The sequence below is a fragment of the Euprymna scolopes genome, chromosome 39, assembly GCF_053919585.1.
Source record: "Euprymna scolopes isolate OS-2025 chromosome 39, ASM5391958v1, whole genome shotgun sequence".
Classification (NCBI taxonomy): Eukaryota; Metazoa; Mollusca; class Cephalopoda; order Sepiida; family Sepiolidae; genus Euprymna; species Euprymna scolopes.
This window is the reverse complement of record NC_136520.1, coordinates 20,278,505-20,294,787: the sequence shown is the minus strand read 5'-3', so window position 1 is coordinate 20,294,787 and position 16,283 is coordinate 20,278,505. Positions and strand designations below refer to the sequence as shown.

General features: G+C 30.3%; 1 protein-coding gene across 1 annotated transcript in view; it reads left to right on the top strand.

The window, feature by feature from the left end:
• The window catches only part of LOC145263578 (large neutral amino acids transporter small subunit 1-like), a gene marked incomplete at its 3' end in the record, with an annotated part of 158,192 nt that extends 142,111 nt beyond the window's left edge, over window positions 1-16,081 (top strand). The window contains 4 exon segments of the mRNA XM_080120424.1: window positions 6,590-6,693; window positions 8,345-8,441; window positions 13,762-13,911; window positions 15,904-16,081. Coding sequence (XP_079976550.1) covers window positions 6,590-6,693; window positions 8,345-8,441; window positions 13,762-13,911; window positions 15,904-16,081 — 529 coding nt within the window.
• Between the last annotated feature and the right edge of the window lie 202 nt (window positions 16,082-16,283).

Sequence of the window (16,283 nt, the reverse complement as noted above, 5' to 3'; positions counted from 1 at the left end):
ATTTTGAATAATAAATTTTAACAGCAATGTGTCAAATTTTGAATAATAAATTTTAATTGCAATGTGTCGAATTTTGAATAATAAATTTTAATAGCAATGTGTCGAATTTTGAATAATAAATTTTAACAGCAATGTGTCGAATTTTGAATAATAAATTTTAATAGCAATGTGTCGAATTTTGAATAATAAATTTTAACAGCAATGTGTCAAATTTTGAATAATAAATTTTAACAGCAATGTGTCGAATTTTGAATAATAAATTTTAACAGCAATGTGTCAAATTTTGAATAATAAATTTTAATAGCAATGTGTCGAATTTTGAATAATAAATTTTAATAGCAATGTGTCAAATTTTGAATAATAAATTTTAATAGCAATGTGTCGAATTTTGAATAATAAATTTTAACAGCAATGTGTCGAATTTCGAATAATAAATTTTAATAGCAATGTGTCGAATTTTGAATAATAAATTTTAATAGCAATGTGTCGAATTTTGAATAATAAATTTGAACAGCAATGTGTCGAATTTTGAATAATAAATTTTAACAGCAATGTGTCGAATTTTGAATAATAAATTTTAACAGCAATGTGTCGAATTTTGAATAATAAATTTTAACAGCAATGTGTCGAATTTCGAATAATAAATTTTAACAGCAATGTGTCGAATTTTGAATAATAAATTTTAATAGCAATGTGTCGAATTTCGAATAATAAATTTTAACAGCAATGTGTCGAATTTTGAATAATAAATTTTAATAGCAATGTGTCGAATTTTGAATAATAAATTTTAATAGCAATGTGTCGAATTTTGAATAATAAATTTTAACAGCAATGTGTCGAATTTTGAATAATAAATTTTAATAGCAATGTGTCGAATTTTGAATAATAAATTTTAATAGCAATGTGTCGAATTTTGAATAATAAATTTTAACAGCAATGTGTCGAATTTTGAATAATAAATTTTAATAGCAATGTGTCGAATTTTGAATAATAAATTTTAACAGCAATGTGTCGAATTTTGAATAATAAATTTTAATAGCAATGTGTCGAATTTTGAATAATAAATTTTAATAGCAATGTGTCGAATTTTGAATAATAAATTTTAACAGCAATGTGTCGAATTTTGAATAATAAATTTTAACAGCAATGTGTCGAATTTTGAATAATAAATTTTAATAGCAATGTGTCGAATTTTGAATAATAAATTTTAACAGCAATGTGTCGAATTTTGAATAATAAATTTTAACAGCAATGTGTCGAATTTTGAATAATAAATTTTAATAGCAATGTGTCGAATTTTGAATAATAAATTTTAACAGCAATGTGTCGAATTTTGAATAATAAATTTTAACAGCAATGTGTCGAATTTTGAATAATAAATCTTAATAGCAATGTGTCGAATTTTGAATAATAAATTTTAACAGCAATGTGTCGAATTTTGAATAATAAATTTTAACAGCAATGTGTCGAATTTTGAATAATAAATTTTAATAGCAATGTGTCGAATTTTGAATAATAAATTTTAACAGCAATGTGTCGAATTTTGAATAATAAATTTTAACAGCAATGTGTCGAATTTTGAATAATAAATTTTAACAGCAATGTGTCGAATTTTGAATAATAAATTTTAACAGCAATGTGTCGAATTTTGAATAATAAATTTTAACAGCAATGTGTCGAATTTTGAATAATAAATTTTAACAGCAATGTGTCGAATTTTGAATAATAAATTTTAACAGCAATGTGTCGAATTTCGAATAATAAATTTTAACAGCAATGTGTCGAATTTTGAATAATAAATTTTAACAGCAATGTGTCGAATTTTGAATAATAAATTTTAACAGCAATGTGTCGAATTTTGAATAATAAATTTTAATAGCAATGTGTCGAATTTTGAATAATAAATTTTAACAGCAATGTGTCGAATTTTGAATAATAAATTTTAACAGCAATGTGTCGAATTTGAAGCAGAAAAGTGTTACTTGGAAGCAAAACACAGTTTACAATTCATTAGGGAACGTTAGTGGAACAGTTAACACTCAAATGCTTTAAACACTATAACAAAGTCATAATTCGGTGTATGCTAAAACTAAATATCTACACAAGATATACTTAAACTTATACCATTGTATTTAATGTGACTCCTTCCCCTAAAAATTGTATTGCAATATTGATTTATATGGTGTCATAGGGAATTAATGTGTATGGGGAAAGGCATGAAAATTAATTTCTTTTTTTTTCTTGCTTGTTGTTGTGCCAAAAATAACACTGAAACTAGGTTAAACAGCTGTCCCTTAACTTTTTTCTTTCTTGCTTTCATTCTATTAAATTATAAGAGAGAGAGAGAGAGAGACAGAGAGAGAGAGAGAGAGAGTACGAAGGAAAGAGAAAGGTTTTAAAAGAAAAATTCCACACCAACTTTTCAAAATCTTTTATGTTGTTCATGTTACTGGACAACATCGGGTTTCCCTACTAGTCGACAGAAAATAGTTACAGTTGAGACAATAAAACAATACCATTGATTTCCACAGCAATGTCATTTAAAACTTACAAAATAATTTCATTCTTTTTTAAATATCCCACTCGCTTTCCTCATCTCTAAGCAAAGTAATAAACCAAAAATAGATTTGAAAGTTAACTAAAGCGTTTGTCTATTTTTTTGTCGTAATGAACTGAATTTACATAACTATTGACAGCTGTGTAGTTTTTTAAAATATCTAAAATTCATTCAGAACAGTTAAGCCTCATATAAAAATCCAATGACGGATCAAAAAACTGTTAAAATGTGAAAATGAATTCAGAGCGATCTCAAAATATTGTTTCATTTCGTTTCATACAATTACTCAACCCTTTAAATTGAATGTTTTATGTAATACTTGACTTTTTTGTTGAACGATATTAGGTTGTATTTTGGTATTAGCTTGTATTTTGGCAGCCTTGCAGAAACAGCACCAGTTAGGGTGTAAGCTGTCCAAAAATCAAAAAGTTCAAATATGATGTGCATAGGCACAGGAAATCTTGTGATCACATAGCATGTTGGGAAGTTTTAAGCAGACGTTTAAAAGAATGACTCATAAAAGTAGCCATTAGTCTTTTGCTCTCCTTCTCTCTACTCTTTTCTCTCTTTTCCTCTCGAAAATAATACATATAATATACAAGAACCAATTCCATAATGAAAATCAATAAAAAACAATCAAGCTCAAGTATTCTGCTCACAATTAACAGTTTTCTGTCTTACCACCCTAACCTGTCTTACAAGTGTTCATTCTAACCACGACCGGCATCTCAAGAAACATCAATGTGATAAGACAATTTCTCTCAGATGCAGGCTATACTTCTGTGTCTTCCTCCTTATTATCTTTCTGTCGCTCTGTTAGCCAAGGGCAATGAAAGGAAGGAAAAAAAAAAAAAGAAAAAGAATGAGCCGAAACTTTCTTTCTCTCTTGAATTCAGAACAGGTGGCATTCTTTCTATTTTTTCTCTTAGTCTTTCCCTCGCCTTCTTTCTCCCTCTCTTTATTTTTCTCTGTAAACCAAGGGAAAGAAAAAAAAGTAGATTCCTTGTTTCTGAAGATAAAAAAATTATTTGTACCTGGTGATTTGGATATTAGAAATTCTAACTGTGGGGCTGAGAACTTCTCAATCTTTATTTATGACAAAAATATTAAATATAATTACATATAAAAACCTTTATTTATTTATGACTAAAAAAAATTAAATATGATTAAATATAAAAACTTTTTATTCATGACTAAATAAAATATGATTAAATATAAAACATTTCTATATTTTTCAATATTTTTTCATTAAAAATATAAAATATGATTAAATATAAAATTTGTATTTATTCATAACTAAAATAATGAAATATGATTAAATATAAAAAAATCATTATTTTTGACTAAAAGAAATAATAAAATATTATTATATATAAAATCTTCATTTATTTGTGACTAAAAACTAATAAAATATGATTACATATAAAAAACCTTTATTTATGAATAATAAAAATGGAATATAATTAAATATAAAAATTTTTCTTTATTCATGGCTAATAAAAAATAAAACATGATTTTATATAAAAATCTTTATTTATAATAATTAAAAATAAAATATGATTAAATATAAAAACTTTTCTTTATTTATGACTAAAAAATATAATTAAACTAGCAGGACCTGTTAACCAGTGTTGCCTGGCGTAAAAAAATATAGTACTGCTGTTGTTGTTGGCCAACCACCAACCTCTTCATGTTAGGAACGGCTTTCGTAATAGACACCTCATTTTGTGAGTGAGGGTGTGGTTGTCAAAACATTTACCTGAAATGTAACCCTGATAATCGCTGTCAGGATTCATATGCTCTGAATGAACAAAAAAATTTGTGGTAGCAGTGTCGGTCAGTCTGTGTGTACTAATCTGGCAGCCAGTAATTAAAATGCACAATACAGGGAATTATATCTTGGAAACTATTTGTATCTGCTAAATAAAAATGAGATTTTCTAAATCCGCATAGTGGGAAACCTATAAAAGTCTTCATTTTAAAGAAAAGTGTGTAGTTGGAGCTAAGGTAAAAAATTTATATTGAAAAAAAAAAAGGAACTGGTGTATATGCAAACTTATAACAAATAAGTGATCTCTTATGCAAAGTTTTTAACCTACATATATAAAATATTGGGTTCAGGATATGTTTATTTTGAGAATGGGTGGGGGTGGGAGAATAATTGTGTGGAGAGGGCATTATATGTCATAATGTATCGTAAGTATCCGTCAAATATAATTACGATTTTCTGAATTAGCAGAGAGAATTGTTATGTGTTATAAAGAAAAAAACTCTATTTAAAAATGTAACAACCTGTAATGCACAGTAGAAGGAAAGCATTGTTGCTCAGAAAGCGTAAAAGGTAAACACACAAAGAAGGTTTTGCATTAAGCAAGTATATAGTGTACATGCAGAAAATATTGGGTTCAGGGTATGGTAATTTTGTTTAATTTTTTGGAGACGGAAGGTCTAGAACTGTTTAGTGTTATAAAAAGAAGCTAAAGATATTTAAAGATAAAAATAAAATAGCCTGTAATAAAGCTCAGTAGAAGGAAAAAATCGTCCCTTGGAAAGCGTAAAAGGTAAACACAGTTAAACGTAAATGTAATATATTTTGTTTTCAGGGTACTTTTGTGGGAGTGTGGTTGTTTCGAATAGTTAATGTGTACATATTTAAGTGTAAGTGTATCAGTACTAAAATTTCTAATAATGGGTGTTTTAATATGCTTGTATTTGGATTAATTTATTTTTTAACGGTTGCGTTGTGTAGAGAGAGCAGCCATATTTGTAAATGGTGACCATGTTCATTTATGTTAATAAGATTGTAATCCAGAATCAGGTTTCAGCCAATGGGAATGGAGGGAATTTCGGAATGGGAGAAATTGTTATTTTTGCATTGGGGAATTGAAAGTTAATGGTATGTATATGAGTTTTTGATCCAATTATGAAGGGTGCAATGTCAGTATAGTAATAATGTGTGTGCTCCTTCCCGGTAATGACTGGATGAAGTGGGAGGACATAAGAATTAGAGGGAAAAATATAAACTACTTCCTATAAAGATGTTGGCGATCGTGGTGATGTTTCTCCGAGGATGTAATGTAGTATTTTATTATAACTAATGTGTCTAAAACGGCATTCTAAAGTTATATAAGATGGTGGATAATAGTTTAGACATAATAAATTTCTATGTAGCATTTGTTGTTGAAAACCTATGCTACTTTGGTCCAGATGGGAATTTCTGCAATCATTTTATTATATATTAGATTAGATATAAAAACCTTTCTTTGTGACTAAAGAAAACAAATTGTAAGTAAATATAAAACTTTTCTTTATTTATAACTAAACTAAAATATGAGTAAATATAAGAATCGATAAAATTCATTAAAGATAAATTTTTTCTTTCTAACAATTTTTTTGTCTTGTATTACCTTTCAAGCAGGTCTTTGTATGTAATTTCTAGTAAAAAATTTTGTATGTAATTTCTAGTAAAAAATTTTGTATGTAATTTCTAGTAAAAAGTTTTGTATGTAATTTCTAGTAAAAAATTTTATATGTAATTTCTAGTAAAAAATTTTGTATGTAATTTCTAGTAAAAAATTTTGTATGTAATTTCTAGTAAAAAATTTTGTATGTAATTTCTAGTAAAAAATTTTGTATGTAATTTCTAGTAAAAAATTTTGTATGTAATTTCTAGTAAAAAATTTTGTATGTAATTTCTAGTAAAAAATTTTGTATGTAATTTCTAGTAAAAAATTTTGTATGTAATTTCTAGTAAAAAAGGTATTGATCATAAAAGTATGGAAGAGTTCGATTACTATAATAAAAATTTGTCAACGTTTTTTTTAATCTTTTATTTATCTTAATAAATAATAAAAGATTTAAAAAAACGTGGTTGACAAAATTTTAAATTGGATCAGATTATCACACACAGGATTAGTAACATTTTTTGAATAAAAGTGACTCTAATTTTGTTGATGCACATTTTACATTTTATGATGAAAAAATAACTGTTTATTCTCTTGATAACAATCTCTTTTTTCTTCTTTTTCTCAGACTTTTGCAAATCGCACGCTTGGTGTCATGGCATGGTTAATGCCAATTTTGATTGCCATATCCGTCGTAGGAATGATCAATGGAACATCTTTAGCCATGTCCAGGTAAAATAATGATGCTTTCTTTAAATTTTTTAGTGAGATAAGAGAATTGAAATGAAATAGAAAGAAGGGGGGGGGTCACATGGTATGGTGATTAAACCGGGAGACAGAAGAGAAAGGAGAAAAGGAATTCGATAGTGAAGATGATGATGATGATGATCATCATCATCAACATCACATGACATGTGTAGGACTGATCAATCAATCTGTACATAGTTTACGGTTGCAGACATCATTTTTTGCATTAAAACTTTTAGATTTGAAATTTTATTTCCTCATGATTTAAAAATCTGACCTTGAACAAGAGAAAAATAACATTAAATGAAGAAAATATTATTGATATTAATCAATAATAAGGATTTGTGGTTGAAAAATTCTTCCTTCTTTTTAGCAATAAATAAAATTAAAATATGATTAAATTGACTTAAAATACAATTTTCTTTTACACACAATTCTATTTATGCATATTTTCTACATTGTGCATAATTGCGTAGCATTTAGGATGAAAACGTTTCAACACATGAACATATACATATATATATATATATATATATATATATATATATATATATATATATATGTGACCTTGTCTTTGTGTGCAGACAGTTTCTGTCAAACTCCTGAATTTTTGATATACAGATTTGAAAATTGATTTATAGAGAATTTGAAGCTGTGGGACAAATTGATTTGTTTTTTTTGCCAGTAAAAATAGTTACTAATGAGTGAAAAAATTTTTAAAAAATGACATTGAACTTGGCAGAAGTAAGTCAACTAAACCTGTTACTTCTGCACGTGCACAAATAGTTATCAATTAAACAACATTATTTTTCGTAATTTTGGTATACATATGAATTTTGCGGTAACAGATAAGGCTGCAGAACTGTTTTGGTTTCGATTCTAGCTGATGGCACTCAAGTCATTTTTTTTTTTGTTTTTTTTACTTTTGAAATCATTACTATATATTGGATACAATATCAGTAGAGATTGACCTAGTAAATAAAAATCTGCATAAATAAAAATATCATATTTAAGTCTATTTTATGACCGGGCAACGCTAGTATATATATATATATATATATATATATATATATATATATATATATATATATATATATATGATGTTTTATTAATTTTATTTATAAAACATTTGACTATTTTATTCAAATATTCATTAAATATTTTTTCGTTCACAAAAGTTATCCATGAACATGTATTTCTGGGTATAACCAGTCATCAACATCGATCTTACATTTAAACCGATGAAATAAAATTTGACAAGGTATTGTAGCTTGGTGGAAATACATCAGGCTGCCAATCGAGCTGTTACGAGTTCAATCCTTGTCAAAAGTTCATGGATAAATTTTGTGCATAAAAAAGTATTTAATAAATAAAAGTAATAATAATAAAAATATGTCCCAAATAAAAGGGGTGATGTAATAAACAAAGGGCAGGTAACTTCTCAATGCTCAGGCGAGCGTCACAATTAAATATATCACAAAATTGCTAATAAAAATAAAAAATCGATCTTATATATAACTATATTTCTATTAAAAATGTGAAAATATCAATTTCTAACCGAAATAGGTTATACAAAATTTATAACAAAATTAAAATCTTTGAATCTCAATGAATTATTTTCTTTCTTTCTCTGCAGATTATTCTTTGTTGGTGCACAAAATAACCACATGCCAAAAATCATATCGATGATTACAGTGAAGAACCTGACACCAGCTCCATCTTTAATTGTCATTGTAAGTTGCCTCCCTTGGACATTTTCTTCTTAGACAGATTTTGAAAAAAAAAAAAAACTATAAAACATCTTAGTATAAATGAGACTCATCTGCTGAAATCATAACAAAATGTTCATTCAGTATTTCTTGTTATAAAATAAAACTTTACAAGAAATATTTTAACTTATGCTTAGAAACAAGACACATGAAATCATAACTTGTGAACAAGACAAAGAATTTTTCATAACTTGTGAACAAGACAAAGAATTTTTCATAACTTGTGAACAAGACAAAGAATTTTTCATAACTTGTGAACAAGACAAAGAATTTTTCATAACTTGTGAACAAGACAAAGAATTTTTCATAACTTGTGAACAAGACAAAGAATTTTTCATAACTTGTGAACAAGACAAAGAATTTTTCATAACTTGTGAACAAGACAAAGAATTTTTCATAACTTGTGAACAAGACAAAGAATTTTTCATAACTTGTGAACAAGACAAAGAATTTTTCATAACTTGTGAACAAGACAAAGAATTTTTCATAACTTGTGAACAAGACAAAGAATTTTTCATAACTTGTGAACAAGACAAAGAATTTTTCATAACTTATAATCTTTGATCAACATCATAGGCATATAATTCTTGTAAAAATCTATATATTATTATTATTATAATAATCAGCAGCAGCATTGTCAGCATTATTGGTGTAACATCCATTTTATATGCTGGTATTTGTTGGACAGCTTCAGAAAATTGACTTTCAAACTAATCTGTTTCTGGCCAGGTTTTTATTAATCCCTTTTACTCTAAATCCATTTTGACCACTTCCTCCCATCTTTTCCTTTGCATCCCCTACTATCCTATTTCTTTTGCATTCATCTATCATAACATATCATTGTACATTTACTGAAGAACTCTCATCCATTCTTTCAATGCGGCCAAACCATCAAAATGTCCTGTTCTGCACACATCCCCTATACTGTCCAGATTTAATCTTCCTCTGGGGTCATCGAAAGTAGGCATGTCTTTAAGATTCACATTCTATTGTATCATTTTCATGTTATTTCTCTCCATGCAACGCATGTCCTCAACTCTCACTGGGCAAGTTTCATTTCCATACATCATTACACCACATACACTCTTTTGTTCTACACAGTGATAACATTTTGCTGATTAGTAAGCACACAAGTTCCCTGAACTTACTTCATCCACAATTCTTGCAATCATACTAGCACCTACTCCACCTTGTGCTCCTTTGGTATTAGCAAATTAACAAAATTTCTTGACGACCTCAACAGCTTTGCCATCTACATCTGAGTTCTCATCCATCTTCATTGTTTACATTTCTTGCATATAAATTGACAGCTCATTGGCCCAAGACTGTCATAGTATTGTTTTCAAGCAAAGCTCTCTGCAGTATTCATAGAAGACAACTAAACAATATGCTTAATAATATTTGAATTTGGGTGATCTAAATTCATTCTGCAACAAAAAAGCAGAGTAAAAATAATTACACCCCAAGTGAGATTCGAACTCACAATCTGTGTCTTTAAATATCGTACACTAATCAAATGACCCACAGGTAAGTATGAAATGGTAACGTTATTAAACACATAAGCCCAACATTTTTCTACCTTCTTTCTCTAAGTCAAATGTAGGTCAAAAAAGGAGAAGAGTAAGAGCCAATTAAACAGTGAATAGCAACTGTTTATTTTATTGGATTATTTTTTTATATAAAAATTTTATGTACATAAAGCATTAGCAACTGTAAAATATATTTTACTGCCCCATTAGCCTCCTCCCCATTTTCGCCAAACTATTTGAGTACATAATTAACCAAGCTCTAGTCTATCACCTTACAGATACTAAACTTCTGACCGACCAACAATATGGATTTAGGCAAGCCCGTTCCACAGCAGACATCCTAACTGTAATCTCTGAGCATATATACTATTCACTTGACAAAGCAAGGGAGGGTAGAGCGGTAGCTCTGGATATATCTAAGGCTTTTGACAGGGTAGGGCATGAGGGTCTTATCAGGAAAATCAGATCATACGGTATCACTGAAAGAATACTTAACATAATTAAATCCATCTTAGATAAGAGAAAAATTAAGGTTGTCCTCAATGGTCGTACATCTAAACAATGATATAAATGTGGGAGTGCCTCAGGGGTCTATCCTTGGACCTCTATTATTCCTAATATTCATCAATGACCTCCCTGACAAAATTGTCTGTGAGATGGGTGTATATGCTGATGACACCACGTTCTATAACAGACACGACAGGAAAACAAATGAACATATATCTAAAGAAATGGCAAAAATAATAGAGGGAGACCTCCAATCTGTAGTGGAATGGGGACAAAAATGGATAATCACATTCAATGCTGCCAAGACTAAACTTGTTTCCTTCAATAACTACAAGAAACATTCTCTACCACCAATATCAATGGCCAAAGATTCTCTATCTGAAAGCACATCTTTTAAACTCCTCATCCACTCAGTTCACAGGAAACATGAGGTGGAAAAATTACATTGAGAGCATTGCCAGGACCACTGCGAAAAAGGTAGGTTCTCTCTACCGTGCTAGAAAGCTACTAACGCTTGAAAGTATCCTGTACCTCTATAAGGCCACCATTCGCCCATGTATGGAGTATTGTTGTCATATTTGAGCTGGTGCATCTGCTACTAGTCTCTCACTCCTAGACAGGGTTCAAAAGAGAGTCGCCAACCTGATAGGTCCTGAACTGTCATCTAAGCTTCAGCCTCTGTCTCATTGACGAAATGTAGCATCTCTCTGCCTATTCTACAAGTACTTTAATGGTGAATACTCCGATGAACTGCAAGCACTTGTACTCCCTCAACATAAAATACCCCCGACAAACCCAACAAGCAGCAAAATCCCACCTTTTCACAGTAGTTCTCCCTAGATGTAAGAGAACCTTCTACTCCAGTAGTTTCTTCCCCAGAACCGCTAGACGTTGGAATTTACTTCTGGGTTCCTGCTTCCCCAACTCTACTGACATGCATAAGTTCAAGTGTAACATGAACCGATATCTTGCTGCCCAACTCCCAACACAGTGCCCCTGTAGCTTATGTCCCTGATAGTAGCCCCCTACATCAAAGTGGCAATGTATTTAGGGTGAAAATGTAATAAAAATTTTTAAAAATTTTAATTTAATAAGAAGATTTTAGAAGGGGGAAAGGAAGGTTTAAAAATGTATTTTTTCCTTTTTAAAGCATGAAAATGTGATCATTCTATTTTCTGGATTGTAAATAGAAGGAAAGTCATTTTTATTCATACTTGGTGGTTTAATAAGACTTTTACAAAAAGTGGTTGATTTCCAAATTACAAAGTGTAATAGGGTGCCTTATCAGCCATGATTAAATGTTGCATAGGGGACGGGGTCATATTTAGAGACGATGGGTGCATATATACGATTTGATGAGAGGAGAGAAGAGGCATTTATACATTTTACAGTCTGTGAATCTTGTAACATATTTCTTCTTACTTACACATGTATTGTAGAGAGGAGGTTTAGGGTTATCAGTTCTTATGACACAGGAGGGAACAATCATTACTTATGATCGAGAGGGAGACACATTTCTTAAGATGGAGAAACACATTACTTAAGGATGGGGTTTATACATAAAGATGTGTTCATATAAGATTACACATTACCTTTGTTGAGAATGACGCAACACGAAGACGCAGTTACAAAATTGGTGAGATGTTCCTTCATTACTTCGGCCAGTTGCAATGATTTCACATCCAGGAATTAAACAATCGACTACATGATTAAAACTCTCTAACCCTTCGCTTCCAAAAGGGGACAGCCTTCTGTCTCCCATCTGTCCAACTCTCTCCCTCTGTCTCTCCGACTCTGTCTGCTTCTGTCTCCTAAAACTAGCAACTATATTGAGAATTCATTTCCTATCATGACGTCACACGCATGGCCAAAAACATGCTCGAACTCACGTGGAGAACTCATATGCGATCCTCACATGTCTGCAGACAAGAATTCTTACTAACCTATTTTTTGACCTAACTTATTTTTCAATATTTTTAATTTTATGTTGTTTGCTTTCTATATGACCTTATTTTAATTCCGTTTTCATAAAAAGAATTGAATAATTAAATTCCTTTTCAAACAACATATCTAAACTCTTTTATGTGAAAACTAAACAATGGGTAAATTCCATTTCTGACCCTGTTCCTGAATCTTGTTACGAGGTTTGAATCTCGTCTCTCCTATTTCATTTTTACTTTTTTTTTTTTTTCTTACAAGAAAAGGCAACTTTTCTTGTAACATAAATAAAATCAGTTGAAAAACATTTGTTTTTCACGTGTATCAAGTTACATAAATCTGTTCTGCCAATAACAGATTTATGTAACTTGTAATAAAAAATTTAGTAAATACAAAAGTTCATGGGGAAATTATATGACAAATACTGACTCAATGGGTCACACATGGTCTATTCCATAAATGTGCTTACATTTGTAATGTTTTTATCAAAGAATTGATTGAAATATGATGATCCTAAAGAGGCATGATAATTTGGATTCCATGTGACTCATTTGGTTCCTAATCATTGTCATCATCATCGTCCAATTCTGTTTGATCCTGATATAACGTTTTCAAATGTTAAAATTAATCGTTCGCACTTGTCGTTTCCAACAAACACGCACTTGTGCAGATGTGCATTATCACTAGTGAGTGACCGAGAAACAATCAACAAAACAAAGACTTTTTACATACATGCGCAGTCACTGGTCTTTTATTCTTTTTATTGTCACTTCTTTTGTTGTTCATGACTGACCATTTTCTGTTGATTATCCGTTTAACTTCTGCAAATAAAACTCATGTATGGAAACACAATGGACAAAAGTTTTATCGAGAGAAAGGTTGTTGAAGGAAGGAAAAGACCAATCTAACTCCAATTCTTTTTTTTTTATTTGAGCTTAAAGATTGAGAAACCAGACAGCAGACATTTGGGTGACATTTGTTTAGATTTTCTCCACAGTTTTCAGATGCATGTCACCTCTCACGCATTTTGAATCCAACTGATTAGAAACATTTTGTTCCTTAAACATGTGATGTCATTTTTATGTTGTAATATCATTTGACTGCTGCTTTCCTAGTGCGTTTTGTCTAGAGAGGTAACTCTTGACCTTCCTGCTTCAGTCACATCAGCTGCAACTACGTTTATTTCCATTTGCCACTAGGTTATCTTGATATGTTCTTTTGTAATCCTCATACTAGTTAACATAATCTCTATTTACTAGTGTAGGGTCCTAATATATTACTCTGACAGCATCAAATCTTTTTTCTTTCAGCTAATCCTGGTTTTATCATATCAACAATCTGGAGACATTTTTTTCCTTATTGAAATGGAAGGTTTCGGATTTGCCACAATTCTTGTCATTGTCTTTGCTGGGCAGGTCTACCTCAGAATAAAGGAGCCAAAATTGTATCGTCCTGTAAAGGTGAACCAAATTTTCATGTCCTTATTTGCTTTTTTTCCAGTTTTCATTCATTCTCACGTTCACTCTCACATAAATTATTATCTATTATTTGTTTTTACAAAATGTACACCAAGAAAAAAATCCTAATTATAGATTAGGATTTTTTTCTTGTGTATAAAGACGTCATCCAAATGATTGGATTCGTAAAAATTCAGATTGACAATATGAACAGTTTTTTTTAAAAATTCAAATAAAATTACTATTTCTAAAGATTATAACATTATAAACGTTTTGGAGTTAAAATCAAGTTAGTATGACGCATAGTAATAGAAAAAACATTTTAATAATTTCTTCATCTTGAGCAATACAAAACAAATATAGCATTGGTTCCTTTTTATAAAAATCTTCATTATTTTAACATATTTACACATTTCAAACATGTTTTTCTCTGATTATATGCATAATCCTAAATAAAGTTTAACTCAAATTGGTTCCTCAGTTAATATTTAAAAAACAAACAATATTAAAACCATTTTATTGTTTATACGCAATTCTTTTTTATCACATTCTGTTCATGTTCTCGATCTGAACGCTTAGCTTCAACATTTCTGGAAAAATGATTTGATCACTCCAGAAAGTAGTCCTGAAAACTGATGCAATACTCTATGCCAGATATGTCCAAATATTGCATTCAACTGCTGCCATGTCCGAATAGGTAGCACATCTGAGCAAAATTCAAAATCGACAGAAGAGATATTACTGATTTTTCTCTACTCTTTCATTACTGCCATGAAAAATGTTCAATTCATACCCAATCTCTGGTTTGTAAGGCATTCACAAGAATTTGTCTTGTTATCACAACTACAAAGAAATTTCTTTCTTTTCTCTATGAGCCGAAAGTCGTACAGAATTTTTATGAACAGAATGTGTTTCCCAAGAATTTCCAATGTGCGGAACATATTGCTACAAAATTGTAACGTTGAGGACTACAACATGGTCATCTTCAATAAACATTTACAATAAACCATCCTCACAAGTTGTCCTATTTCATTATTTTCAATCTTCTCATAATATTCATTTTCATTCAACTGACAATCTTAATTGAGTCTTATGACGTGTCCCTTAACCCCCTGGGGTTGTGGGGCAGCTGCAGTATTTCATGCAGTATGTCTTGGGCAAAAATAGCCTGGCAGCGCCCATCCCTGTCCAGGCTCCGAGCACATACAGCATCTGGTATTACCAAATGGTCACCCATTTTAGTATTGACAAGGCTCCACATCACTTAACTTTGATGATCTGATAGGAACTAATGTGTCGATGTGATTGTGCCATTTCAAGAAAAGATCGTTTTTATAACAAATGGTGATGAATTCAGAAGCAAAATAATCAAACTGAAAGTTGAAACATCAGCATGACAATGATGGAGCGAGTCATCCATCTTGTATAACGTGGCAGTTGAGAATACTCTGACATTTAGCAAGTTTGGTCTCTTGTATCACCCAGGAAAGTGCCAACTAGAAAAACACTGACTTTTTTATCAACAGATACTTAACTACCTTCATTAATTGTCAGTTAGCAGACCCCACCATCAGTGTTCAATCCTCTGAACTAGCTAAAAAGTAAGCCTTTCAAGTATTCTATAAGGAAAGGAGTTACAAGGCTAGCTAGCAAAAATTGCATTTAGAAATTTCCTCCTTCAATTAGTCCACTCTAAATATCACACCAAGACACTTCCTCCCAAAATAGGAGAGTTACTTCCCCTTGAATTTAGGATAATCATGCAAATCAAACAAAAATGCCTTCAACTAATATCATCATTTTACATCATTTAACATGTGAATGTGTTTAATGACTCTTGCTAAAATTCCGTACTTCATCCATTGATTCAATTGATTACAACAATTTAATGTTCACGTCTATCATGAATCAAAGCAAAACTGCAAAGAATACATTTTTTCAGATAAGAAGCATATCTTTGTGAATTGAACAAATCTCTTTTTCCATTTCTTTTAGGTTCCGTTAGCAATTCCGATCATCTTGTGTATCGTCAGTCTTGCAATTGTTGCGCTCACCTTTTATCAGAAACCACATGAAAGTTTATTCGCTGTTATTCTTCTTCTCATCGGATGTTTCCTGTATGTCTTCAGTGTAAAGTGGAAATCTAAGCCAAAAGTAATTCGTCAAAAATTAGGTGAGTTTTAAAAATTGTATCATGAAATTTGGATATTTAGTAATTTATATGCATGCGTTTGAACCCTTTTTCCAGCAAACAGCTGCCATGTTGAATATGTTAGATAGCATGAGCTTGGAATTTACAGGAGAAAAGAGAATGAGTTGTTAAAGAGAATGAGTTGGCATACATAGCAATGCATTTAGTTCTTATAGGAGAGGTT